The following is a 26,101-nucleotide window of genomic DNA, read 5'->3' as shown; positions in this document are numbered from 1 at the left end:
TGTTATTATTCACTTTGACAAATTATTTGTTTATGAAATCAATACAGACCTGTTGGTCCTGTTTTGCTAAGGTGTCTAGAATCTTGGTTGTCTTCTGGGTTGAAGACTTTGTGAAAGTACAGGTCGCCTTACTAGCCGTGGCTAGTGGAGTTTCCCTGCAGTTTAGTGATAGAGTGTCCAGCTAGAGACTGAAGGGTCGCTAGTTCAAACCCTGCTTGGAGCTGGATGTTTTTCATTACTTCTTCCTATTACACTTGCATTCCTAGTTCTAATCCCACCCATTGGCTACAAAGTCCTACAGGTACAGGAATTTTTATTTGCTTTCTAGCCAACTTTGCTGTTTTTACCTATCCAGGTATCATGCGAGTGTTACATTACTTCTGCACCACTTATTCTTTTATTATAGCCTCAAAGTATTTTGGTTCTGATCCTTATGTCATACATCATTTGGTATTTCCAAAATTTGAATTTAAATCCACACATATTTCATCAAATACATCATTGTACAATTGAAATTTAGTGAATAATATGGTGAATCATTATTTTTTGTTCCCTTTGAAAGAGATATGAAAATATGAAGGTTATGAACAATACATGAAATCCAATAATCCAATTAATATCACAACTTCATTGTATAAATACCAGGTACTTATATTCATTGTTCATATAATGCTCATCTCTGATAGGATCAGTAATAACACGAAATACCTAGTAGATTAGACATTAAGTGTGATTAGATAAGTGTATTTGTGTCCATACAAAGTTTACCAGTTCATGATCAGGTGCAGATTCACCCAATGAGAGTATTTTGATTAAATCATCAAAATTTGTGTCAGTTTATGTATATACTTGTATGAAGTATATCATTATTTATAGATATATGTTTGCCTTCCGCTTTATCAGTGTGCCTAAGAAAAACAAATACTTTTAATTACAAGAGAAATTTTGATCTCATTTAATCTGCTGCAGACTTTATAAAGCGAGTACTAATCACACAGGTCCTTTATATAACTAGATCTGTTGGATATACATGTATCGTTGTAGAGTCATTGCATCAAAAATAATATGTCAACATTTGTTATCGACAAATTGATGATACACCTGGAGTATATGATGATCAACAATATCCTGGCATGTCTTTCCCAGTTTTGTTTCACGATCAGTGTTTGACTACATCCATCTATTTTCTGTGTACAATGAAATTGTCTTTAAACTTTGTTGTGAACTATTAGTCTGCATGGAGTTTCCTTGAAATTTGACAAGTATTACTGTTTGATCAACAAGGAAAATTCAGTTGAAACAATTATAAACAGTTATACCAATATACACTTTTTCATTTACAAGCGAGTACTAAAAACACCAATTTCTTTATGTTTAAAAACACACTATTTTTGTTTGTTGTATTTGTAAAGAAAAATAGGTTTACTTCAACTAGGTTAGATGTTAACATGGCAAGATTAAGCTTGGGACAGGCATTGCAGTCGGCATAATGTTAGATAATAAATTGACCAACCAGCAGCCTCTTATTTTATATGATAAATAAGGTTGTGACTAAATCTAATTTATTAGTATATGTATGTATTCCAATTTAGGTGGTTATATCTGGGTTTCCATTGTAAGCCAAAATTTGTGATGTTTTCCAGTTCAAAAGTATAGTAGGTCTTATAGGGTTCCTGTTACAGTGTACTTTGCAGTCTTCTCTCCTGTATGTATATTTGTTAACACTTTTCTGCATTTTTTACCTCACATTGTTGGAAATGATTTTCTTCACATACCATTTTCTCTTGTGAAGTCAATATATTTTTACAATTGCATGAATTTATCTGCAACTGAAAAGTTATCTAGTTTATGCACTTTCCCATTTAACTCCTTTGTTTTTTATCTTAACCAATTGATTTATTGTTTCATGAACTAGCACATGTAAGTTATGTCAAATATGTATCGTTGGGGGAGTTTGTTACAATATTCACTACTGTTAATTCAAACATTATTTATTGCCATATCAAATAAATTCATTATTTACACTTTATATTTTTTGTTGTATTTGACAGATTACTTGGCTCGGTTGCATAAGCTTAGTTGGTAGAGCCTCAGACTAATGCATATCTCTGTTGGAGTTGTTGGTTTCAATGGAAGCAAGATCATGGACCGTTCTGTGCTATCATGTCCTTTGGTGAGAAAATTTACCATAATTGCTCTGATTAGCATGTGGTGGCCTCCCATATGGTTCTCATTTAGTTGCCACCAGCTAGTGATCCTTCCACAAAATGACCATTTCTTCCATAAGACAAACCCAACAGGCAATCCTGTATATCATAAGTAACACACAGAGCTGTGTTTGTGATACTTGCCTTGTAATACACTCTGGTGAATAACATTTTGCGGCTTTATAGTTCAATTTCCGTAACAAAAGTCCCAAAGATGTTTTTCCATTTATACTCCCCTTTCTAAATTGAGAACTAGAGATAAAGATTGAGAAATTATCTTTCTTTAATTCTACTTGTGTGAGAAAAAAATTGTACTATAACTAGTTGTGAGAGAAGAGTTCTCATTTTATCATTCTAGTTGTATGAGAAATGTTCTTTTTCTATAATTCCTGTTGTGAGAGAGATGTCCTGGTTTAGAGAGAAGTTTAAATTCAGGTTAAGAAAGTTCTCATTCTATAATTCTAGTTGTGACCGATATGTTCTCATTCTAGAAGTATAGTCAAGAGATAATCTCACCTTCCATAATTCTAGATTTGTGAGAGAAGTTCTCTTATAATTCAGGTTGTGGAAGAGAAGTTCTCATTTTATCATTCTAGTTGTATGATAGATGGTCTGTTCCTATAATTCTGATTGTGGCAGAAAAGATTTCTCATTCTATAATTCTAGTTGAGAGAGAAGTTCTCCTTCCATAATTCTAGATTTGCGAGAGAAGTTCTCCTATAATTCTGGTTGCGGAAGAGAAGTTCACCATTTATAATTCTAATTGTGTCGGAGATTTTTAGCAGTGGTATCAGTGAAACTAATGAATGCTCCCTGAAAATACATGCAGGCCCTAACTTGGGTACACTGCACACTGCCTTAGTGTGACAAATGAAAACAGCTTCATTATCCTAATTTAGTGCTTCAGACCTGAAAAGGCAGACGGAAAGATGAATGGATGGACAGAAAGTGACAACTATGAACTCCCTCGAAGATTTTTGAGGAGCATGAAAAATTGTTATTCCAGTGATATACAATTATTACTGTAAATGTGCATATTTCAGCTGTGCTTTTATTTTTGCATGGAAAGAACTGCTCGTAAGCATGAATGTGATAACCCTTTTTTTTTTTTTAAAACCGGATATAATAATTATTGTGGATGCACTCCTCTCTTAAAAAGTGATAGGCTGAACTGTGATTGTGCCATATCAATTACATTTACAGTACATATATACCTAGAGAATCCCTGTTCAAACAGTCTGTGCAGAGGAGCCAACAAAACTAGCATTCTGCAACATGTTTTTATTAAATGTCACCTTCAATGGTACAACATGATGATAATTATAAATCAACTCTTGAAAATTTTAAAGGTAATGTCACAAAAAAGCAAGAGAAAAAATAACATTTTTCTAAAATAAAATAAAAACAAGGTGGTAAAACTAAATGCTCTAAAAAGTTTAATGTTTTGTCCATGATGTAAACAAAACATGGTAGAAAAATATATGTACAACATCTACATTGCCCAATCTAGAGTCAGGCTTATCCAGAATGTCCCCTATTACAAAAAGAACATATAAAGCAATTATCGATGATTGTTTCATGTTAATTTGAGATTACCTAGACTGGCATTGTAAATATGGCATATGGAGGTTGCTTATTAACTGATAAGTGTATATAATCTGCGTAAAATCACTGTAAAGCCTATTAATCAATAATAATAATAATAAAATGTCCTAAAACTGTATAATAGTGTCTTGATTCGAGACCAAAACGCGGTCATAACAAAATACATTTGTTCACAATCATGGAGGGGAAGAGTTCTGCAGATCTATATGACGCCAGATATGCTGACAGGCTCCAGCCTTTAAAATCTAGGCCAACAAAACCAGATCACATGACCTTCATCACATGACAATCATGTGACAAAGACAAGGCTAAATGTCTTGTGTCCATGTCCCTTTATGGGTAACCTTGATTAAAGCCGTATGTATTTGGATAAGCTGGTACATTAGAACCAAGTGGATTGGATCCGAGTGGGTTAGAACCAAGTGGATTGGATCCTAGTGGGTTCGAACCAAGTGGGTTGGAAGCGAGAGGGTTCGAACCAAGGGGGTTATAACCCATCTGGGACATGGCAGCCTGGGACATCGCTGCCTGGGACATGGCAGCCTGTGTTGTGTAGGCACGTGGGACACTTGCCACTGGAGGGTTGTAAGCACTGGGAGCATGAGGATTTGTCACGGCAATACCCATAGGATAGGCTGCTCCGGCACTCAGCTGAGGAGCCCCAATGTATGTGGGGGTTGCATACTGGCTGGCTTGGTAGGCCGAGGGTGTCTGGAACGTTGTATATTGCATTGGGTGAGGATGAGTTGGTGGATGAAAGGCCCCAGTGGAGGGCGTTGGATACCCTGGTGACAATGTGGAGTACACCCCAGTAGTTGGTGTGTAAACTGATGGGTTCACATTTTGTGGCATTGCAGGCTGTGGATATTGCTGGTTGGCAGCAGCTGCCAATTGCCTGTGAGTTGCTGGAGCTGCTCCAGGGGCCAAGGTATGGGCCATGCCGGGTTGTGTTGGGGCATAATTGGGGTACCCAGCAGGATACAGGCCAGTTCCACTCTTGTCAACAGCTGGTGCTCCAGCAAAATTCATTGTTTTCTGAAATGCAACAGAACAAAATTTGATAATGCATCCAGTAAAGTCTGATCAAGATCATGAAAAAAAAAAATTATTAATTAAAAAATCTACATTGAATGCAAACGAATGGATCAATTAATGATAAGAACATGACAGACACAAATATCAACATTTCTTAAAGTAGGTGTGTTTTCTTATTAATTGTCTGAAATAAAACTTATCTTTTAACCACTAGCAAAGACATTGCATGATAGTGTTTTACTTTTGAAATACCTATAATAAAAACATCAATAAGACATCATTTATCTTACAGTAAATGTGTTACAACCAAGAGTGCAACTTATCTACAGCAAGTTATCTTTTACACCTTGTTACAAAACATACATGAAATTTGACAGCTGTAACACAGCACAGAAACAAAATGACATAACTAAGTATGTAACAAATGACAGTATTATATTATATTGTATAAAGTGGTGTGTGGGACCAAATAACATGATATTTCCTATATCTAGAAGAAACATGTACATGTAAAGTTACCTATTAACATAGATCACTCTTAGATAAGACAACAGGCTTTGTGATACAATTCCCTCTAGATGTAGAAGTGTGAAAAGATCAATAGAACATTTTTTTTTCTGTAATAGTTATTGGGAACTTATACAGCCAACAAAGAACATCCAGATAAATATGATGGAACCATTTCAATATAACTGTCACCATCAATGTTGAACTAAGGGCCATTCCCCATCTACAGTAATATTTGTCAGTAACTATATAATCTTGACTTCAATTTTATTCAGTATGTATTTTAAGATGATGTTTATGAAGCAACAGTTAGTCTCAATTTATCTATTTATAAGATCTATACTCAGTAAACAGCAGACATCATCCTTGCTCTTTTTTTTGGAACAGATTTTGACTAAATTCTAAAGACAGTCAACTGCAAAATTTCAGGTAGCATTTCACATTAACCACAACTAGGTAAAGTTCACCGTTAGTCGATTATTCTATTAAGCAAGTTAGGTCTACGATGAAAATTGGAGATCTCTGGAAACTTTCAATGCTACCAAATAACTTGGCATTTGACTGGAGTTAGTAACAAACTGTAGTGTGTCATTCTGTATATTTACAGTACATGACCCATTAAGGGCGCAGGGTGTAGGTAACTGCAAGCGAGGGCACCCTTAATATGACTTGAAAGTTTTATGAAACATACTATAGGTGATATATATGTTGCAGACAGCTTCCAGTTCAACTGAGAGTAAATAGAAATTTGAAACGGACTATAGCAGAACTCCCACGGAACTGTTTTATGTTATTTATAGACCAAGTCTAGACAGAATATTGGCATGTGAAAATTTTTTTGAAAGCCATTCAACTGAAAACCGATGAAAAGCTCCGTTGACGTAGTCCAGACTGTTCTTGATAATACATGTGCAGTTGTGCACAATGCGAACATTTAACTTTCCAAGAGTAGTGCTAGCAGCTCCGACAGTGATATGGACAATGCTGATGATTACTACAACTGCACTAGCGCTGGACATTAAAATCAGGGCTGCTTTCAATGTCCACAGTACAGTCATAGTAATCCTTAGGATAAGCCCATTTATATATTCTGAATAAAAATGTAGGCTAAGTAATTTTTTTAATTGTTTCTGAATGCAACTGGACACTCAGCCAAGAAATATTCCTGAAAAAAAAAGCATGGGCACCCTTATTGAGGCATGCACCCTAAAAAGGTCACATACAGTACATAGGTCAAGAGTATATGGTCACTGCTCAATTTATAATTGTAATGAGAAGATCTGCTCCTGCATTTAAACAGGATCCTGTCCAGTAACTTTTGATGTCAACCTAATCCTTTCATGATTCAAAGTACAACAAATTGGAATCTAGCCATGAGCTAAGACTAGAGTGACACAATACAATAATTTTGTTATGACAAATAAAAACAACAACAACAACAACAAATTTGTTATGCAGCCAATTTTGTTTGTGCAAATTACAGGAACAGAAATATGAGAAACAAGTTGTATTTCAAATTTGGAAAACCAATCAAAATTGACTGCATCTTATTTGTTTCTTTACCCACAACAAAGAGGTGACAACATGCATAGCGTCTGTTTGGGAAGCAACACACAACCAATAACCTATCTTCATGATTCATTGTCAGGACAGGTCTGAAATAACTCATTATGGTAACTGCTTTGCTACCTCCTATTTCGAACTGAAGGTAGAAACAATTTAGAAGACTATTCATTTTGTTAGAAATATGAAGCCTTTACAAAAGAGGTAAATATTGCTAATGGAGCATGGCAGTAAATACAAATACACGTTATGTGTTCCCAAACAGAGGCTGACGAAGCTTTCTGGACTCAGGTGATGTCTGACCTGGTTCGGAAGCTGGCTTTGGTGGAAATATACCTTGTCCATATTTGTTAGCTCCGCAATCTCACGCCCAGCCACAAATACAAGGTCCTGATCTGGAGTGGAATCAGCATGGTGTAGATACATGTATAGCAAACAATCAGTGGTGATCATGAAGTACATCATCATAATATATTCTACAAACAGCAGCTATTCTATAGGTACATACAAACCTGTGGCCATCATCACAACCTTAACATTGAAAATGTAGTTTATCATTGGGCAAGAAGAGAATGTCAACTACAAACATATAAATATCAATATGTTTATAACATTAGAAAATTATGTATGTATACTTGAATTCAAATTATTCCTATTGAATAGGGAGTGCATTTTTTTTAATCATTGAAACTTGATCAAATGTTAACAGTTCTGTCATCCTAGTATGGCAATATGTCAAATATATCTATATAATCTGATGTGATCTAATGTGATGGGTCAACCATTACCTCTCTTGATTTCAGTCTGAAAATAAGTTTCGTGACAAGATTTCACAGTTTGGCACATAGATCAATGCTAAGCATATAAGAGCAGTAATGTACAATATGGTTTAGCAATCAACTTAAAAACATTGCAAGCAGAGAAAGCTTAACCTTAATGTAAGAAAGTGCTCAATATGTTATCAATTTTTTTTTTCTTCATTAAAATCAAAATGAGTGTTCCTGAAATATAAATCAATCTAATTAAACTTAATAGTGATTCTTGTCTTGGCAGATGTCCTCGACTGATTTTCATATCAAAACATGTACTACAGGTACCTGGTATTTATACATTGTATAAATGTTTCTTCTAAGTTTAAATCACTTATAACAGTTTTTCATGATCTCTGCCATGACAAGGTCATATATAAACTGCATGCATAATTTATATTTTGAAAGTGATACTAATGTGATTAATTCTATTATGTGTGTGAAAACTTGATATTGCACGTACAACAGCTTCCACCTGTTGAAAGAACAATAATACACGCTTATTGAATTTGTATATTAACATTGAACAGATTGTATTGAATGTTTAAGTTATGCACTAAAAATATGAACTATTATAAAAGCAGTAATTTGTGTTAAAAAGCAGACTGGAGAGTCTCACAAATGTCTACCTACACGAAAAGCATACAAAATTGCAGGTTCTCATATTGGCTGCAAATAAAAATTTGTTTGTTAGTTCCAAGCTGACAGACAATACACAGAGGGAAACAATAACAATGATGATGAATTAATTGATAATTTGTATCAGTGTTCATTTGTCCATCAACTTTAGTCTATCCTGATGTTATCAATCATGCTTCAGACTGAAAGAGTCTTCCATTCATATCTCTAAACAAAAGTAATTGGTGTACAACTCAAGGGAGACCATCCTAGATCAGTCACACTCGTGTGCAGGGAAATCTGTCTGCATTCCGTTGAGGGTAACGGTGACTTACACACACAAAGACTGTCACACTGAAGATGCTTAATTAAATAGAAGGCACTCATTAAAGACCGAAGAGTCATGCAAAAAAAAAGTCTTTCATCAGTGGTTTGTCTCCTAGAAACCTCGCAAATTAAAATGAAAGACAAGTTTCCCTTTAGCATGCCTGAAAGACAAAATAATAATGGACAATTCAGCCATAACTAAATAATCAAACACATGCAGCATACAAAATAAACATGTAATTATGTAATAACCCAATGAAATAGGGAGAATGTAAAATCAAATGTGAATAAGTGTCGCAGAGATATTATTAAAAACATGAATGTTCCACAAATTTCTTTAAAAAGCAGTCATCAATATAGAAAATACCAGATCCCAACCACTTAGCTAGAGAAGGAAAGATCTGCAAAAGAGCTCTGAAGGAAGTCTATATTCTAGATCAAATACAAAAGCAAAAAGTACCAAATTTTCTGTACATCCTCCCGGAATCATTTTATCATTATTATCATAGACAGTAGTGCAGTTTAAAGTAAACTAAACAAGAAGCCACTACAAGCACTGTCTGACCAAAATAAACCCAAGAATTTACTGTGGTCAGACAGGCAACCTATATAGCTAAAAAGCAAATTTTAACAAATACAAAATTTAATACAGCAGTAACATTTTAACATGCACATATAGGTTGCAACAAAATTGTAATGTACACAAGTTAGACTTAAGCATGCAAGCATGATGCATTTGACCACCTCCATCTTAATTATAACAACTTCTTCAAATAAATTATTTTTCATTTACAGCAAGTATAATTGATCCTAGCTTACATCGTGTTCTACAGTTGCTGGAGTTTTTGCAACATAAGATCTGTGTCCATTTAAAGAACTGGTTTTCAATAACAGTCAAGTTGGCTGTGGTCTTCCAATGTTAACCTGACACTGGTACTGCATCAGAGGTGGTTAGCTACATAATAACCCTCAGGAACTAGGTGTAATAAAAGTCGAAAATGTACACACTAGGTGAAGCTTCAAATTCAAACTTCAATGAAATACATGTAGGCAGTATAACTAGACTGGATTTTGGTCAGGTTTCATTTGTCAAAAAAACCAAAAAGTATTACATACACCTAATAGACATGTTATAACTTCTAAGCCAACAGTAATTGAAACTTTCGACGTTTTGTCCTTTGAAGCTTCATGCAATAATGTTAAGCAGATGATGGGTTGTTATATGATGCAATGAAGGATGATGGACAAGTGACCTTGAACTGACTTGATGCATTCAGAGGCAGTAGTAAGACAAAAGTTCCAAGCTATGCATTACTTTCCAACTCCAACACAACAATTGTTCCTAGCTCAACTTCCTCCCCAACTCCATCATGACAAAGATTCCTAGCTTTCCTACCTTCCTACTCCAAACCTACAGAGGTTCCTACCTCTTCTACTCCTAACCTACAGCTTTCCCACCTGACTTCTTCAACCTCAAAAAGGTCCTTACCACCCCCTACTTAACTCCATTCTAACAAAGGTTGTTTAACCCCCTACCATTCCACTCCAAAAAAAAAAGCTTCCTAGGTTCCTTACCTCCCAATACCAACAAGACAAAAGATTACTAGCTAGCTCTCCCAATTCCAACCAGAGAAATGTTCCTGGCTTCCCTAAATCCCTACTCCAACCCATCAAACTAACTCCGAAAAAGGAAAAAACAAAAGAAAAATCTACTTTAAAATAAATCTACCCCAATAGTGACTTTTTGTTTGACTGATTTGAAACCATACAGAAAACTATCTTCAATGTACATCCAAAGCCAAAGAAAATGGCAAAAGTGAGTAAGCCATGGATACATCATAATATAATACAGTTGCCATGGTTTATGTTCTGGAACGATCGGTATATGTATCTGCATTATTAGTGTCTGGAGATTGGACACAAAGTACACATTTTATCACTGTATGGTGCCTTATTTCAGAAACATTTGATCTTTAGTGAATTCTAGAAATTTCAATCTTGTTACCTGTTGCCTGCCTACTGAAGAACCAGTAGGTTACCTGCCTACAGAAGAACTGGTCAGTTAACAAGGTCACTTGCATACTATAGATTACATCTACAGAGACAGATACCTACCGAATGATTTTGTATCTTTGTATTGTATTTGATGTTCAACTACTACAAAACAAAACAGATCATGGTAATATAAACAACGGTGATATGTCAATTAAATAGAAAATGATCATTGTAGCGTATGTTGTAAGCTGTCCAAACAAACACCCAAAACACATTTCAAATAGTTTACTCATGTAATTATTTGTTAATGTTTTGTTACATGAAGTTTTACATTATATTTCAGGTTTTTATAATTTTGTCCATATGGATTGAAGTAAGACAAATTTTCATGAGTAAACTACTTTCCTTATATTTACATTAAGTTATCCGAGCAGATCATCACATTTTAATAAGGATATTTTAGATATTGAGACAATCATGCATCACAATGAATTCTCTACAATAGTAGTAGAGATATGATGAATTCTGCTTGGGTACTAAATCAAATATCATTTATCTAAATAATATTCTAATTATGACAAAATCTAATTACACTTAATCGTACTTAATTTTGATAAGGTTGAACAACATAACTTGGAAGTTTTTTAAATACATTTTATCAGGCAGACTGAATAGTAGAAAAAGATCTGATATTTTGACTATATTATCAAAGCTGTATTATCTTATTCCTTTTGTTGTTCAATCTTATGTAATACCCTTAAAGATTTGTTACTTAAATCACCACACTCAAATCTAAACATCAAACCAATACACAACAACCACTAGTTATTAACTTATTGTTGTAATTCATATTGATAAAATAATCAACTTTTTATTTTATTTTCCAATACTATTAAAATAAGACATTTTTATTTGGATAAAAGTTGATGATTTTGTCATTCAAATTTTTTATTTTGCATATTATTGTAGATGTCAAATCTGCCATCAAATTATAAAAGATGTATCAGGAATTTTGAAAATGTTATACTTAACAATAATAAAAATATTCTGAAACAATTCTAGTACTAGGTATATGTTAGTGTACTAGGCAGTAACTTATTGTCCTAGTCAGTAACAAATCTGAAACCCTCTCATATACCAGTACATTATTTTAACGTGAAATGACACAAACAAGTGTTTTTTGTGGATTTTTTCAGGTAAGTCCAGAGCAACTTTTTTTTCAAAATACTGATGCGCCTCTTTAAAAAGAAATAAGACCTGATATTTGCATCCCAAAAATCACTCCTTTGTAGAATACTTAACATTATGATATAATTTTACCATTGTACTGAATAAGCCGGTCTTCATGATCGTTATGAATACAGAAATGAAAATTGCATAGCATCACAAGTTTAAGAGATGCATACAGATATATACAAATATGACTTCAACTTTTTGCATTTCTTTTCAAATTTTTTGGTGAACAATTGACAATTACCGGTATTCAGCAAATGGATTGTTGCACAAACTTACTATCTTAAATCTTACTTTATTCTGATAATTAACTACATAAGTAACTGTATTTAATGTAGATAATTCCTCTAAAATGCTCAAATTACAAGAAAATCTATGTATGAAATGTTACCACTGATTTCTACAAATTTTTACTTTTAATGATTACTGTATTCATTTTCATTGGCCTGGTAATTACAGGGACTTGTTTATTTCAGAACTCAAAACCTTAAATCCAGTGTCAATTTTCATACATGATCTTGTCCTACACATGTTAACATGATGACCTGAAATGAAATACATGTCAAGCCATTATGTATCAAAGAGTAAGTAATTTGCTAACTACATATAGATTTGATTCTTGTGCTTACATCATGCAAAGTATATCAATTTATATTTGAAAATCTATGACCAATCTTATAAATATCTATACACAGGACAAGATTTGGCCAAAATTGTATAGTTACTGCATATACTATAAAACCAAACATTAAAGCTTACAGTTATATGGAAAACTAAAACTGCAATATAATAGTGAACACCATTTAATCTTTTCTTCTTGCAGGACTGCTTTAAATGGATTCCGGCCAGACAAATCAATGGGCATAAAAATGTCTGATTTGATATGCTTAATGGCAGGATATCAAGTTTGGAAAATAATGAACAGTTGAATATGGATTATTAAATGTCTCCCAAATACTTCTACAAATATCAAGCAATACAGAAATATGAGACTATATATATATGTTTTTTTTCTTTTGTAAATTCTCAAGCTATTTCCATTAAAATAATAGATAAGAATTATTTTTGAAGGATAGGCATTTACTTGAGATAATGGTGTCCACAAATGCAGATAGGAAACACTTACGTGATTTTGCAAAAGTTAATGTTTCTTAATTAAATGTACTACAAATTTATAAAGAACAAGCATATATTTGAACCAAGTACCATTACTACTAACACCACTACATCTATAGTAAACCATTACAACTAACATACCCAGAAATATGACATCCAACCACAGTATATAGACTATTGACTGTCTAGGTGTCACAGATGGACACAGCTAGCTGTGGCTTCCCTAACAGCCTTGGTTCACTATAGGTACAGCTGTGGTACAGCTATAGATCTATTAGAGTTATTACTGGAGGCCATGGACATCAAGCTGAATCATAACAAAAATAAAACTAAGTTATATATTGGTATAAAGATCATTTTCATGTATTGGATGTCACATTAGATTTACACCACATTAAATATAAAGAATGTACAAGTTATGGCAAGCAGAAGTCCAGACATTTTCAACAAATTTGCAATTTAAAAAAATTATCTTTTTTAACCTTGTGCAAAAATTTATGAAATGAAACAAACTTAAACAGCCAGAATCAGAAGTAAATATATTTCGTTTTGCGGAAGACTGATAGAAAATGAAACAGTCTTAAAAATGTCAATTGAAATTGAAATGTTCTTTTAAATGTAAGTACTAGAAGGTAAAAAAGTAGTGCACATTGATTTATCATTGCAGTTAACATTCTTTATATTTAAGAGCTGTTTGCTATAGTTAACTGTAGTATCCATAAGCAAAGAATAAGATACATTTGAATTGGAAATGTTTGCACAGACACCTCCATTTCATATGTACATGTAACACTAACTGCAAAATATGCTTAAAAAACACTAAATTACATGAAACATTTGACCACTCAAGATCAATTCTTATCAATTTGTATATGAACTTTACATCTTTCCTGTTGATTTTAATCAATAAAATATACCATCAAGTGATGCATGTTTGACGATTGCAACAAATTCAAAGGTTTTATGTAATTTTATGTGAAAAGATAAATTGAAATGCTGATAAAAAATTACAAAGCTCAATGATTTTTTAATCCTTAATAAACATTCAAAATACATACCGTGTACCATATCAAATGAGGACTGATTTTAGTTAAAAGAAACAACTAATCATTGACACAACTATTGTATCATACTTATTTCAACAAATGAAAATTTTGTGTCTTATATTCTGAATTTCTATTTAAAGGAAAAACAAAGAAGGCGATTAAATTTCAAAAACATAAGAGATTGATTTGATATGATACCAGGTAAAATGTCTTATACATTCCATACTTAATAAAAACTGACTACATATCAAATATATATGTACACAAATATATATTAAACGATAACATGCAATGTTTGTGCAACATACCAGACTATTGCAATATCTATCATTGTATTTGTTATAACTAATCATCATAAGACATATATTAAATGTTTTTACATAACCCAATCTTTATCTTGAGAACATTTACAATGGATTTTAACATCAATTTACGTTCAAATCTTCAAGTTTAATAAATAAATCAATTAAGTCTGTCATTATATACAGAAAATCAAAATATTGCAAAAGCCTTCATGATTATTCTTATATGTATAAAGAAATTTAACTACAAAACAGCTTAAGTAGGTAATATCATTAACCAAATCCAAATCATAACCTGCAATAAAAGACTAAGTTTTGAAGATGTGAAAGAAACATATGCTGGATGCGACTTAATTTCAAAGTGTTTCATAATTTTACTATGTATTATTAATCAATATATTTCCTTATTTAAGACTTGGTATGAAAGTTCTTTAGGCCGCGAACTTTACGAATGTCATACCTCTTGTCAATCACATCAGTCAGTTCTTGTTGCTTCACCTACAAAATAATAACATAAAACCATTATGCAATTTTCAATTAAACATTGAATTAAAAACATAACATGTGCTGTATGTATTTACTATTGTAACAATTTTTATTTCCAAAGCAACATAAATGTGTAACTGTTCATTATGAAGATTTTATGGATATCAACATGAAATTAGCCATTTTGGTATAGTTAGTTCTACAATATCATATTGTGAGAACTAAATATACCAAAATGAAAATCTGTTTGTTATACTGGCATATTCATTTCAATCTCACAAAAATATGTAAAGGAACAGCAGAAACCAGCTATATGTACAAACTGTGGGGGAAAAAGTGCTGAAGTGGTTAAGATCAATGATCAATCTTTATATCAAATTTTTTATATTATTATTCAACTATATTCTGAAATTCAATTCCATAGACACACACCAGTGCCAGTTTTCCTTTGATGGCCAACAACCCCTCCCCCCTAAAAAAACAAAAAAAAAACTTATATAAACAAAGAAACCGATGGAAGATTCCTAGAAGCAACTTAATTAGACACAAAATTTTAACAAAGGGAAATAACTCTTTAATCAAGGGGTTGTTGGCCCTGAATTTGGTACACTGAATATCCCACATTTTGGGGCTGGGGCCCGGGGCCCTTAGAATTGGGAAAAATAGCGACATTTTCCTTTGAATTGGGAAAACTTGGGGTCTAAATTGGGAAAAAAAGATACTATTTTGCATTGGGAATGCGGCCGAATATAAGTCAAAATGGAGAGAAAAAAAATCACTAGAATGGTTTAAAAATAGCATCCTGCAAGGTTTGACAAGTTTAGTAAGGCAAATAAACTTCTGTCATTCTAAAATGAATCAACAATTTCTGGAAACATTGCGGGAATAAATTTACCACATCCATTGACACAAGCGTTCTTTCACTAAAATAAGCGCAGTCCATAAATATGTAAATATCAATAGCAACTTAATAAATGTAAATACTGACATTAAATTATAATCTTAGAGGCAGAAAATTTCAATCCAAGAGTATCCTATTTAGTTATTCAAATTTGAAATTAAAAAACCCAACTTTTTTAAAGGCTAAAATCTGCATTTCAAAGAAAAATATTCTACATCTGAACGCTAATGAAATAAAAGTGGATAAAAAAAAATAAAGGGATTTCTGTCCCGGCTGAGCGGCGAATTCACCGATCCACCCGATCACCGGATTATTGGTCGATCTGCTTCCATTACTGAATCCATGCATCAGACGGTCGTTGTTTATCGATACAAACATTCTCAACTATTTCCTTTGACATTAAATTGGCTGACACTTATCGTTCATTAAAAAAGCTTAGCGACACTCTGTGTCGGGCGCTGAAGACAATGTTAAGAAAAAAAAGTGGCGATTTTTAGAGTCTCATATTTTCAACCCTGACCGGCATGAACGAAAGATTAAAGTAAGCTATAACATATGATTTATCATTCCCAAAGATTAAAACATCGTTTTCCGTCCTTATTTAAGGTTTTTATTTTTTTCTGCCTCGTGATCTTCCCTGCACCGGAGTCTGGAAATGAGACTTGCCCGTTCTCGCGAGCTTTGCGTTCCCTCATAAATCATTAGGACCAAGTCTACAGATTCAGCAGCACACAAAGCAGTCATACCCACGCGGCATCAATAGGACCGATCGCACACTTCATTTAGGCGTCCGGTACAATGAAGAATACTCTGATCCACCATATATGTTCACTAAACGGTACTTACCGATTAAAAGAAGAAAATCGAGGTTGCCACCGTCGGTACAATGGCTGCTTCTCTGTCGACTACCAAGTGCGCAAATTCGCACTTCTGAACAGGCTGCTTTCTGATTGGATAATTATTGGAGCGACATCTAGTGGAGATATTTTGGAGTGAATGGAACAACATTGGAATTCCACGCTCTAATGCGCATGCTATCTGTTATCAGCGACTTCAGTTGCACAAAGAGAAAAGCGGGCTACCTTACAGTGTAATTTAGTAGCATTTTCCCGGAAGGTTTACTGAATCATTTAGATTCAATTAAGTAAAACCTGAAATCCAACTGATCTAGAATCTGAAACTGATCAATTCCTATGTTGCCCCCTCATATCAATAAACTTAGCAAGTAATCTCCCGACACTTTCGTTAGTTTTCCAGGGTACGTCCCAGGTTTTTCCATTATAGCGTCCCAACTTGCAATATAATTCACGCCATTTTTTCAACCGCGTAACCTATAAGAGGAATATTTGGAGGCGGATACGTGTATTGTCTACTGCTAATTATATCAAACTGATCTGGCGAAGAGGTAGGTTTTTCGAGGAGGGCGTTTTATTGTGATATTATCAGAGACATATACACGTGTCTTTATTGTGTTTATTGTGATATTATTGATCCATTTATTGACTCTTGTTCTGGAATACATCGAAACACATGGACGGACAGATTACCTCCTAATTTATTTACTCTTGTTCTGGATGACATCGAAACACATGGACGGACAGATTACCTCCTACCTATTTACGTCTGTTCGGGAATCGAACCCCGGACGACTTGATAATAGGCGAGTGCGTTACCACTGCGCTACCTACCCGACCGAATTGCATTTTAGATGCAGATGCCTAAAAGATACAAAAAAGTATCCTGAGTCGTGTTTTTGAATAATAAAACATCAGCTCTGTAGAACTATTATTACGACTATAAATAACAAAACAATTATATTTACACAAACCAACTTGTCACAGTAAGAAATTAAAACATACATCACAGATAACTTTACAAACACTGCTAGCTAAATAAAACTCATGCGACAAAAAAGCTCATGCAGCATATGAAAATGATAATTAAGGAACCGGAAGGTCCAATATGCATATATGCCAATACAGCGAAGTGTAAATTTGAACGAAGACATGCGAATATAGCATAATATAAAACAACAAATAACCCCGATAATTTTCTTGTCATACAAAGAGACAGCAGCTCAGAAAGTAGTTATCGCCGTTCCTAAGAAATACAGGATGTATTTTTCTCAAATCATCTGTTCCTCTGGTCTCTTGATATACATATCAAATTCTGGATCTGATCTAGATAATAAAATGTCTGACAGGCGACCATTTTGGATTGTAAAAATTGACATTATTTAATTCTTCAAAAGTACTAGCTGCATGGATTGTATTTAGGCACAAATCGATACCCCGTAGAGAACGGAGCCTAGAAGAGGATCTAACCTGTGACCTCTGACCTTGGCTTAAATTCCCCGAATAACATGTAGGAGAAGGATGCTACATCTAAACCTGATGTGGTTACATCTTCCACAGATTTTTTGAAATTTGAATAAAAAAACTTCATTATAACAGATTTACATGTACACTGTACTTAACACAACTGGGAACAAAGTACCATGGTTCCTACTGAATTGGGTTTAGCATTAGTAGTACTTAATCTAATAAAAATAAAGTTAAATTGTTCAGAAAGCGCAAACAATTATGTAAAGTGAAAGCTGTCCTACAAGGGATCCCACAGAGATCTTCATTGTTTGACCTTTATTAATTCTTTAAAAAAAATTGGTTGGATTTTCGCTTCTTTTCACTGTTTTTCCTCTGTTCTGACTGAATAACCTAGTGCGTATTTCGTGAAAAAAAACCGTCCAGAGCAAAGAAGAAATACACAAAGGACGAAATCGCCAACACGATCTAATATCTGGTTAACAATATCTTCGTCGGGTTTGATTGCAAGCTATGTCGATAACGGACTATTGGCATACCTATCAAGGGCTATAAAACAGGACACAAATCCCTTCAGTTTCACCTGTAGATATGATGATATTAAACAGAATATTGACTATAACCGGAAATCAACAGCACGACAGACTCTTGAGCCGCTTACCTCAATGATAGCTTTTTATCAAGATGTATGACAAACCTGGACACTTCAATCCCCATATCGTGAAACTTTCAATTTAGATATCAACACTCCCTTTCTCTACATATAATATTTATAATTTGCTGTTGATTGTCTAAGGACTTGCCTCCCAACATCATGATTTTCAGGACGATTGGGTGGCGCAGTGGTCAACGCACCAGTCTTTCACCTAGACGTTCGTGACTCATGATTCCCGGAACAGACAGGAAAATGTACCTGAGATGTCGACAGATAACAAATAGACTAACAACATAGGATTTCGGGAGACGCAGCTAGGCTGATGTAGATCACGAGGAAGACGATCTCACTCGAAATTGTAAAATGTAAAAACGTTGCTCCTTTGCGGTTAACCTAGATCTTATTTGGGACATTGATTTGGTTTGACTCAGATTTGCATGGCGGGTGTCGTCGATGAAACAGAAGGCACCTTTTCAGAGCACTTGGTCAAGTTCTCATTCTTTTACAGGTTTTTTTCCCTGTTTATTCAGGTAATCTTACCCAAAGGGTCAAGATTACACATTGTCATCGTGTTTCGTCCGTCGTCGTGCGTTGTGTGTAAACTTTTTCTTTAAAACCCTACTCCTCTTTCATACCTGGATGGATTTAAATCAAATTTGGTCCGATGTATCATTGGGCGAGGGTTATCATTTCTAAAATTCAGAATTTCTATTCGACCCTTAGGAGGCGAGGGACTGAGCCCCAAAAGGGTCAACAAGTCTGGCCTGATTCATCAGTTGGGGTTGGCAATTATTTCTTAAAGTCAGACATTTTATTCAAAACACGACTCCTTTTTAATGCTTGAATAGATTTCAACCAAATTTGATCTGAAACATCATCGAGAGTGGAGAGTGAGAGTGGGGACTGGCCCCAAATGGGAAAGTTAGTCAATGTTTTGCTTAAAAATGCTACTCTTTCTAAATGCTGGAATTGATCTCAACCAAATTTGGTGTAAATACCATCATTTAGAGTGGAGAATCATTTCTTAAAATCAGAAACTTGATTTGACCCCTAGAAATTTGGGGTCAAGTCCTTAAAACGGGAAATATGACAATATATTTCTTCATAATGCTACACTTTCTTAATGCTTAAATGGATTTCAACCAAATTTTGTTTGAAACATCATTAAGAGTGGGGAATCATTTCTGAAAAAACCCAGAAAGTCAATTCTACCCCTAGTTAAGTGGAATGACATTGATCCGCTTGAAAAGTCACAGAGATCAAATATGTTAAAATCTTTAAATGACTTCTTCCCAATAACCAAAAGGCCAAGGATGATGATGTTAGGCCTGTAGCATGCTAGGATGAAGGGCTACCTTCTTTGTAAATATGAATGACATTGACCCACTTTCAAGTCATAGACATCAAATGTGTTAAACTGTTTAAATAACTTCTTTTCAATAACTAAAAGGACCAGGGTACTGATATTGGACATCTTTCAAGGTCACAGGGGTCAGATGTGTTGAAATGCTTAAGGAACTTCTTTTCAATAACCGAAATGCAAGGTTCTTGATACTTGGCCTGTAGCTAGCATTTCAACAAGCAATACTCAGGAGTAATAGAAATTGTGTATTGCATGTATAAAGAAAATTATTTCAAGTTTGCAAAAAATGTCTTAATGAAACAGCAATGTCTTCTATGTAAGCTGAGCAATTATGTTTAGGCCTATATATAGGTCTTTATAGTCAGACGACATTTAAGTCCCATGGGCTTCTTGTTATTGTGTATATTTGGCTCACGTTTTATTTCATCGAAATTGAGTGCTATGTTAGATGCTGACAACGAGTAGTTATTTTATCTGTTGTTCTAAATTTTCAACTCAGTACGCATATGTTCATCACTCTGATATCCCAGAGTTACTGCCCTTTGTTTCACTCTGTCAGTGTCGGGCAGAAAATGATTTTCATATGACGTTGTATGTTGTCAGGTGGCATTGTGTTACCTCATAGCAACGAGTAACTACCTCGATAAACACTCAGAAATTGGGGTTAAGTATCTAGCCCATAACCACAGGAGTACAGGACGATCCGTGACACCAGTTTCCCGAGAAACATAAACATGCCCCCAAGTTTAAATCACTACATCATATATACCTTGACATGGCAGTACACATGTTGTTACATCATATATGCTGCCACATGGCATCAAACGTAACATGACATCATATATTCTGCCACATGGCATCACAGGTTGTCACATGGCATAAAACGTAACATGACATCATATACATGGTATTTGCTACATGGCATCATAGATTGTAACATATCACTGATGTTGTAACATGACATTGAATATATTGTATGTTGCCACATGGTATCAAACATCTAACATGGCATTATATGTTGTCATACATTATCACATGTGATCTTACATGAAATAATGTTGTAATATGACATCACATGTTTTATGCGTATATTATGTACACCAACAGATGGGATACACACTTAGGCTCGGAAGTGAAGACAAGATAGAAAAGAGAAGATAACACCAGAGTATAAGGATAGGGTGGGTGGAGAGCAGTGTATCAGAACGTTTCAATATATACGTGATAGCAGTTGATGGTTATCAAGACACTCTCTACAGCCATTGATAATAGCACTTTGACAAGTGATTTTCTCACAGTAAGCCCAAGTGTGTCACTCATAAATATTCCAACATGTAAATAAAATGGACAATTTGAAACTAACAAACATCAGAACACAAAAAAAAGTTTGAATAGCTTTGTTTTCTGGCCCTAAAAACAGAATGCTCAATTATTGGGGGATATGAAAAGCATTGGGAATATAATACTTTGAATCAAGTGGATGTTACGATAATGAAAATACCACAGTTGTTTTTTCTTGTCTGCTCCTTCTGACCAAAACAATTTATAACAAGTGGTCCAAATGGGCTGTATTTTTCTTCCTGGACTGATTTTTTTCCCCTAAACTTTGTCTGATATAGGAACCTGACAGCAAAATATGACTTTAAGCCTTTCAGAAGACATTTTTCCAGTGTTTAACAAAACTGCGTTGTGTAACCTTTATAGTGGTTTGTATCAACAAAACATATGATGCAATTCAGATATTATTGTTTTACCATGGACATTGATGCATTAATACAGAGTATGATGAAATCGGAGAAAGGAGGGAGGTTTTAATACAAGATGACATGTTTAGATACAGAGTATGTTGATATCTGAGAGAGGAGGGAGATTTTAATACAAGATGACATGTTTAGATACAGAATATGTTGATATCTGAGAGAGGAGGAAGGAGAGATACAGATATACACTTAAGAATATTATTCATATCAAACAGATACATAATATGTGATTTCATTACCATACTATCATTATCTCCTAATAAACAACACCAGTATAATGGCTACCAGGTACTTTTCAATTCTTCTGATCCATTTGAAAGCTCCATCAGGATTCGCTTCCTTTATCTTGATTACTCCCTTTCTCCTAAGTCCTTCTGGTAATTTTTTCCACTAGTGCCACCAAAGAAAGTCAAGGGAGACCAACAGTGACAACTTTAAATCACCTTGGAAACAGTTTATGTGAGATAGGGAGAGAGAGAAAGTGAAAGAGAGGCAGACAGTGATAGCAATTAATAAGATTGGATTAAAACAAGTCAATTCACAGTACTAAATGAATTCTGGCAGGGTATCAGATATTGGTTTTCTAACCAATTAAAAAATAGGAAGTTGTGTTTCATTATCTTAAATATGGCTCAATCATTTTTTTTCCTGCAAACTTTGGCTTCATTCCAAGATTCTACCTACCAGTCAAATATCAGAACTGTATGTATCCCTTTTTCGTTTAATCAGAAGTTGAGAGTTGTAGAGTTGTAGCTTATATGGCCCCTCTGACCTTGAATATGGGTCAAGGTAATTCATTTGCACATCTGAGAGCCCTTTACTTCAACACATTACTGACCAAATATCATGAATACATACTGCTTTGTAATCGCAAAGAGAAAATTGAAAGGGTCTGGATTGACAATGTACACATTGCCAGGGTAAATGTATAAGCTCACTTCAGCCAATGTATGTATCACTAATGCTGAAGCCAATATACATACAACATAAACGAGGAAATGTTAAACAACCTGCAGCACACAATACAGCACCAGGACGTAAGTTGTATGGTCTTTAGAAATGATGTTGGTGTTTAATTCAACACTTTTCTGCATAAATACAACCTACGCTTGACAATCTCCACCTTTTGAATCGTGTTTATCTAAATAGAGCAAGCAAACAATGTTCAAAAATGCACTGTTTCTTCTTTACAAGTGAGGCAAGTGTAATTTGGATCAAATCACAAGTTGTATAAAGTGGCAACACTAGTGTTAATTATCTTAAACTTTTATTCACTCACACTTATACAAGTATTTGTCTTAATCAATCATGGAAATTAAACATCCTTTACAGTATAACAATACTGTGTCAATACATATTCGACAATTTTTTCTCTCTAAAAATCTGTACCCAAGCCTTGATTGAAATAGCCCGACTTGACGTAAGAAGTCTGACCCTTTTTGTACCATCTTTCTTTTTGGAACTTCCACCAGCATGCTCTCTTCACATTTCCTTTTGAAGTGTCATCTACCATCAATTTGTTCTTACTAATTTTGGCCATTTGCTTATGTCTAGGTTTTACTTTACACTCAACAAATAACCGTCCATGTCTGCGAATAAAATAACATCCTGAACAACGAAGTGTCAACACATTTTTCACTTTGTATGATCTTGTGAATTGTAAGTTGGTGTTGCTTGTGGTCAGCAGTGTTGTCACTCTGGATGTATGATGAACGTTACTACTGTTCAGGTTAAGGGAACTGATACGATGACTCAGACTGCCTTGCTGACAAGTAAATAATCCCTTACAATGTACTCCAACTTGATGTCTACTAGACACAGGTGGTTGTGGTATTGCCTGTTGTATTCTAACAGGTCTGGGAGTTGCTGTGAGAAGACGGCTTCCTAGCGCCCTGGTAATCTTTCCAAATACATTCATGTTGCTGTTCTCTTCACTCCATATATCTGAAATAATGATGGTACTTTATTACTCAGGAAAAGTGACTTATTCCATGGAAGTGTTAGATCTGGTAAACATACTCTGTAACATTACATGTAATAAAATAATTCATTGTAAGTTGCAAATTTTATTTTTTTAAAACAAATTCTGCAGAGCATGGATTGTCTTCCTTGATTCCAAATTGCTACATTATTTGTCAGTGTTGCTGGATCAACAATGGGGTATGTTTTATAGAATGAAGCAGAGAAACTGCCTAAAATCAAATATTCTGTCTACACTGGTCTGGCTAAATAAAGCCAAATGGATATTGAATTTGTGAGATAAATTCTTTGTTTTAATGTCACTTCAACAATTTCACACATTAGGAATTTCAATAACAGAATCGGGAATATAAGCATTACACTCTGGTGATGGAATCAGTCTTGAATTTCACACAATGATAGGTTTTTGTCTTACTTCAATTTTCAGTAGTTTATAGAGTACAATAAGAAATTCAGAAATACACATCTTTTACTTCTAAAAAATAAGTACTAATAGAGGTAAACTGACAATGACATGTAAATTGTATCTAATGGGTTTCATCAAAGTGTAAGAAGTATAAAACTAATATGATTCAAAAGTTGCAAATCAACTTGTCAATTAAATAACCAGGCCTGTGAACTTCATTTTTCTCCATCTCTTTGGTGCTGTTAGTCACTTCATAGTATAGGAGATTAAGAAGATACTTCAACTTTAATAAAGAAGTTCAAGAACCCTAGCTGTCTTTGTCTTTGGGGGAAAGTTCTATACTTAATTGTAAAGGAGGGAGTAGCATAAGATAGAATGGTCTGAAGGATTCAAACAATATTTCCAGGAATTCATTTTTGTCTTCATCACCATTCATTGCAGAATTCTTCCTTATAAAAAGCATGGGTACTCAGCATAAAACCTTTAAAATCTATGAAACATATGCAAGTTAGTAGAGAAATGTTTCATCTTTTCATCGATGTACGCTGCATACAAATAACTGTGTTGTAAACTATATAACACATTGACTGAATACTAAAATTTCCTCTTTTTACACAGGGAGGAATTCTGACTATCGACCACAACAAATACAAAAATAAAATCACAAATAGATAGTCAGCATACACCAGATTAAGGATGGAAGGTCACCATAACTATCCTTGCCTGCAAAGAATTCTACATTAGCCACTGATTAGTTAATTACCAACTGACTACGAATACATGTGCATATTGACTAGAAAAACATAAATCTCTAGGAAGACATTATTTTAGTAAATCACAAGTCTGACTTGACCGGACAATTCACAATAATTACTATATATATTATGATTACATGTCTCTGATTTATTTACTAATATGTTTCTAAAATGTGAGACGGTTATATAAAATACGTCTTGTTGCACGGTTTTTAACTTCAATTACCAAATGTAGGTGAGCTAAGACAAACACTTGTCTGCCTGTGAAGAAATACAAACATAAGGATACAGATATAGTCTTATCATTTCATAGAGTACAAGTGTCCTTGTGACAAGTTGGGTAGGATTATCTTGTAAACTACATAATATAAAACGTCCGACCTGCCCTTTGGGATGAAAACGTACATTCGAAACCAACGGTTTGTGCGTAATTTTGTGGCTTCTTATATTTGTGAGAGTCCAGTACACTAAATCATCTTTTATAATAAGGTTCTTGGTTACCTTTTTACGTGAATGAACAAATCTGTCCCAGAAATTCACTGAAACCGGTAGTTTGTCACCTACAGGAACGAAGATCACCACGCTCGTCCTTATTTTGATCAACGTGAGTTATGCGCTTAATTTCACAGTGGTTTGGTTTCAAACATTTTTTGACCAAGATCAAAAACAAATTGGGAAAACAGAACTTTTATTAAACCCGGTAGCCTTTGGTAATATTTTAGTATCCAGTAGTATTGCTTGTAAATCTTTTCATACTAGTGGCGCAGTAATAAATCTACGTTTATACATTTCTATAAACTGGAGGACATAATGCATAGTATATATTCGTACTCGAAACCGTACCATACGTGTGAAGTAGTCTCCCCTCGCACGATGGACAGTAATGAGAATAATTTGATTTACTGAGGTTTGCTCCGTAATAATGTAACATTCAAGAGTTTACATGGTAATGGAATTTATCATGCAGGTTGTGTGAATGATATCTATCATTGTCATGATTTAATATTCAGTTATCGGAATGAAACATTTAAACAAAAAAACTAAAACAAAGAAACAAAAAGCAATCATTCAAACAAATCGTTCTCTCTTGCCTGCAACTAAAATGAGTCAC

At 34.2% G+C, this 26,101-nt stretch overlaps 1 protein-coding gene and 1 long non-coding RNA gene across 5 annotated transcripts; both read right to left on the bottom strand.

The window, feature by feature from the left end:
- Positions 1–3,626: 3,626 nt before the first annotated feature.
- Positions 3,627–16,680, bottom strand: LOC132557504 (uncharacterized). 4 transcript variants are annotated; one of them, XM_060221996.1, is made up of 5 exons: positions 16,597–16,680; positions 14,824–14,861; positions 10,787–10,828; positions 7,221–7,312; positions 3,627–4,847 (listed from the first exon to the last, which is right to left on the bottom strand). In XM_060221996.1, exons 4-5 carry the CDS (start codon positions 7,260–7,262, stop codon positions 4,146–4,148), a joined length of 744 nt encoding a protein of 247 aa, XP_060077979.1. In that variant the 5' UTR covers positions 7,263–7,312; positions 10,787–10,828; positions 14,824–14,861; positions 16,597–16,680; the 3' UTR covers positions 3,627–4,145. The 4 variants fall into 4 exon arrangements, with proteins under 4 accessions (XP_060077979.1, XP_060077981.1, XP_060077980.1 ...); XM_060221998.1 differs by having other exon boundaries at positions 7,254–7,312; XM_060221997.1 differs by lacking the exon at positions 10,787–10,828.
- Positions 16,681–23,099: 6,419 nt separating this feature from the next.
- Positions 23,100–25,579, bottom strand: LOC132557510 (uncharacterized). The gene is made up of 2 exons (XR_009554512.1): positions 25,492–25,579; positions 23,100–23,793 (listed from the first exon to the last, which is right to left on the bottom strand). It is a non-coding gene; the product is annotated as an uncharacterized LOC132557510 (long non-coding RNA).
- Positions 25,580–26,101: the final 522 nt, after the last annotated feature.

Source organism: Ylistrum balloti, unplaced genomic scaffold (genome assembly GCF_031769215.1).
Source record: "Ylistrum balloti isolate Yb309-2 unplaced genomic scaffold, AGI_CSIRO_Ybal_v1 Utg370682, whole genome shotgun sequence".
Classification (NCBI taxonomy): Eukaryota; Metazoa; Mollusca; class Bivalvia; order Pectinida; family Pectinidae; genus Ylistrum; species Ylistrum balloti.
Note: the sequence above shows the minus strand (reverse complement) of the source record. Positions and strands in the feature narration are given on the sequence as shown.